General features: G+C 46.6%; 1 protein-coding gene across 1 annotated transcript; it reads right to left on the bottom strand.

Annotated features, from left to right (window-relative positions):
- Window positions 1-563: 563 nt before the first annotated feature.
- Window positions 564-3,925, bottom strand: OCM2 (oncomodulin 2). Its single transcript, XM_030301667.1, has 4 exons — window positions 3,865-3,925; window positions 3,045-3,177; window positions 2,486-2,595; window positions 564-589 (listed from the first exon to the last, which is right to left on the bottom strand). Exons 1-4 carry the CDS (start codon window positions 3,923-3,925, stop codon window positions 564-566), a joined length of 330 nt encoding a protein of 109 aa, XP_030157527.1.
- Window positions 3,926-4,142: the final 217 nt, after the last annotated feature.

The following is a 4,142-nucleotide window of genomic DNA, read 5'->3' as shown; positions in this document are numbered from 1 at the left end:
GCTCTTTATAAATCTCTTCATATTAATTTCAGACTCTGATAACTCCCTGACCCAAATCCTGCCCTGACAGTGCCATTTGTGACTCCCCCCACCCCCGCCACCCAACCTGTTTTCTCTGATGGCTGGTACACTCCATTGTGACTTGCTGAGGGCTTGATGGGACCAGAAATCTTTCTAAAAGCCTCGGTCCCCAGATTGTTTTCATCCCCCTACCTTGCTGAGAAAAAACAAAAAAATAAAACAAAACAAAACAAAAAAACAAACAAAAAAACCCACCACACACACACACACACCCACACATCAGCAGATGATGAGAAACGTATCTTTATTGGGTGAATTTTAAAGGCATCGTCTGCCAAGGGCCTTACAGGAGTCATCAGGGCGTACTGACCACCGAAAATTCACGAGTGACTGCCTTGTTACCTCGCTAAAACAGGGGGCAAATTGGAGAAGCACATCCGGGGGAATGAATACATAAATTAGGGGCAGGTAGTGGGTTTCCCATTTCTAGGGGCTTTGGAGGCCTTCTGGCTGATTGTCTCTATCTCCACAGCCTGCGGCTTTTAAGAATGCACCATTTCCTGGAATTCTAGAACAGAAGAGGGTGAGAAAACGTCAGTGGAGATGGCTTGGTATTTTACAGACAGGCCGTGTGGCCAGTGAGAGCTCAGAAGAGGAGGTTGTCAGATGGTGGGCTTGGCACCCCACTCAAGGGCACAAAAGGAGGGGGAAAAACGTGTCACTGACTGCAGGTGCAGGAGGTCTAGAGCGTCCCATCTTCCTGCATAATCTAACAAACATCTTTAGCTCTGTAGCAGAGCCCCTTGTATGAGAACTTGTCAGCCCAGGGGCACCTGGGTGGCTCAGCCGATTAAACATCCGACTCTTGATTTTGGCTCAGGTCATGATCTCACGGTTTCACGGGTTCGAGTCCCACATCCTGCTCTGAGCTGACAGTGTGGAGCCTGCTTGAGATTCTCCCTCTCTCTCTGCCCCTCCCATGCTTGTGCTGGCTTTGTCTCTCTCAAAATAAATAAGTGAACTTGAAAAAAAAAAAAGAGTTTGTCAGCCCAGCCATTTCTCTCTGACGATGCATGGATTTGGTATAATGGCCTGTCACAATCTGGGGCCGCTCAACTTTCTGTCTGGCTACTTTAAGATAGAGAAGGAGGGTTTTCTTCCTTTTCTTCCTCCTTTCTGCAGACATAGGAAGCAATTCACAGAGTGGGCCTTTGAACTCCCTTTTCTCCCTTTTCTCTGTTGAACCCTAACCTTACCCTCAAGAGCTTAGGTTACTAAAAGAAAGACGACAATGATGATGGTAACAATAATGATGAGTCGCTGCTACTGGTTGGAGTCGAAAACCGGAGATTTGCTTTATAGTTCTTGGTACGCTTCGCCTATTTGGAATTTTTCCGTGGTTAGATTTAAATAAATCCACCTTCTTTTACCTAAACTCTTGTTCTGAACTATCTATAGAAGCTACATTAACTCCTGCATAGTAAGTTATAGTGGTATCATTTGGACAGGTTTTTAAAATGAGAATCCAAAGTGGCAGTTTTTAATTTCCAATTAGTACCACCATAAAGACCAGGCATAAATCCTCCCGAGTTGGCATGCACAGTGTAGCTAAGAAGCGTGTAAGCAACATGACTGAATCGGATTAAAATAATCCTCCAGCCATGTAGTTATCCTAAACTCTGAATATAGGGCTCTGCACACAGAAGACCCCGTACATGACGTTTGATCTATTCTCTAATATTGTCCGCTTGGGCTACTGTCCAAGAAAATGTGTTTGTTTAACCCCTTGAAAGCTAAGAGGCTTTCCTGTGCAAGTCAATAGACATTTTGGGGGCGCCTGGGTGGCTCAGTCGGTTAAGCGTCCGACGTCAGCTCAGGTCATGATCTCGGGGTTTGTGAGTCCGAGCCCCGCGTCAGGCTCTGTGCTGACGGCTCGGAGCCTGGAGCCTGTTTTGGATTCTGTGTCTCCCCCTCTGCCCCTCCCATGCTCATGCTCTTTCTCTGTCTCTTAATAATAACAACATTAAAACTAAATAAACATTAAAAAAATAGACATTTTGACATGAGACACACTTGAGAATGTCAATCCTTCCCTTATTCAGAGGGGCTCAAATCCCAGCAGTGGCAATTCCTTAAATTATTTCCAATTTGCATCGGGCATCTTGCAAATCATTAGCCAGGCAATAGCTAGTCCCCTGGTCAAGTGAAGGCTATTTTTTGGGTCATAGACAGTGAGTGACTCACAGGACCAGCTTCTACGATACATCCCCAGGCATCACGCTAGTCTCTACATATATCATTTGTATCCTCGCATTAGGCCCATTTTACAGATGACAAGACTGAAGTGCAGCAAGGTTAAGAAAGAGAGATTTTAACTAACCACATCTGCCCGATCTCATGGCCCAATCCCCCGGGTTGCTTCAGGAGCTAAGTTCTTTTGTGCCGTGTACAGGTGTGAACGTACCATCAGCCCCGATTTTCCCGTCACCATCATTATCCGCAGCCGCCATCAAGGACTTGGTTTCTGACTCTGTCAGCTCTCTAGCGCTGCTCTCAAACTTCTGGAGGAAAAACCTGCAGGGCAATAAAGATTATGGAACTTTTCTGAAAGACCACACACGTCTGTGCTAACCCTCTCTTTTCCTCTTGAAGCCAATCATCCGTTCCCAGCAACTGCGATATTCAAAGGTCTTTGCAAGCCAAACTCGCCTTCCTTGTAGAAACGAACAGTGGGCATTTTGTTTTTAAAAGTCTTTCTTTCTTCTTCTTCTTCTTCTTTCCAGGGGCGCCTGGGGGGCTCAGTCGGTTAAGCATCTGACTCTTGATTTCGGCTCAGGTCACAGTCTCATGGGTTCATGAGTTCGAGCCCCTCGTTGGGTTGTGTGTTGACAGTATGGAGCTCGCTTGGGGTTCTCTCTCCCTCCCTCTTTCTCTGCCCCTCCCCTGCACACACACACACACACACACACACACACACACACCACTCTCTCTCTCTCTCTCTCTCTCTTTAGGACAAAACTTACTTAAGCTCTTCTTCATCCAGATACCCACTCTGGTCATTGTCTATGAACCGAAAAACATCCTTCACCTGACTGGCCGACATCTTGGAGAGGCCCGATGTCTGGAAGAATTTTTGGGGTTCAAAAGTATCTGGGTCTGAAGAACAGAGAGAGGGTTATTCTCAGGCTCACCGGATCACCTTCTGTATCGGGGCCAAGGTGCTGAAAACATAGGTCATCAAAAACCCTTCTCGGGCCATCATTGAGCTACAAGGATGCTCTGCTCTCCACTTTTACCAAAAGACAAAGCCTATGTTAACTGACTAGAATTTAAATAAAGACTTGGAACAAACAAATAGATAAAAAAAAAAAAAAAAAACAAAGACAAAGAGGGGGCTATGACTGGTGCAAGATTTCGAGGCAGCCAAGACTGGGCAGCTTGGTGATGGCATCTCCTGTGTCCCTCCCCACCTTACCTGTCCACTTGCTTTTACCCATCTCTTGTCCCTCTCCTCTGGGCCGCCCCCCCCCCCCCTTTCTACAGGCTGTGTGGCCAAGAGTCACTGGTCTAACTGGTGGGGTGAAACGCAGTCACTGGGTTCCAACAGGCATCCACAGGCTTCTTCTTTTTTTTTTTTTTTCACTTTTAGTACATTCCTTTGGCCTTACGGAAATGTAACCATATGCTCAGCTCTCATATCTCTATAATTTTAGTTCTTTGGTTGAGGACCGTTTTATTCTCTGATCCCACGAATTTTCAAATGTTCACATTTTTAATTTCCGTGGTTTTGCTGGAGGTGTGACTACGTGGGAAATACGCACCCCTGCCTCACTCTCCTTTTACCTTGGCACTCCTGCAGGGCTGCGGCAATGTCGTCAGCACTCAGGACGTCTGTGATGCTCATTTTCCACCTGTTCACACAGAACACATGAGATGTGGTAAATGGCAAGCGGGAACACGCACGTCCAGGAGCACGACCCCTTCCCAGGCCCCTGAAACTGTCTTTGTGGGGAAGGTTTAAAATGTGATAAGCGTGCCGTTGTATTAAGTGATGGGACAGAACACCCCCATAAAAACCATAAGCGGGAAGGATCCCAGCCCCCTTTGTCTCCGTGCCTTCT

Source organism: Lynx canadensis, chromosome E3, assembly GCF_007474595.2.
Source record: "Lynx canadensis isolate LIC74 chromosome E3, mLynCan4.pri.v2, whole genome shotgun sequence".
Taxonomy (NCBI): domain Eukaryota; kingdom Metazoa; phylum Chordata; class Mammalia; order Carnivora; family Felidae; genus Lynx; species Lynx canadensis.
The sequence above is the reverse complement of the archived record's forward strand: the minus strand, read 5'-3'. Positions and strand labels throughout refer to the sequence as shown.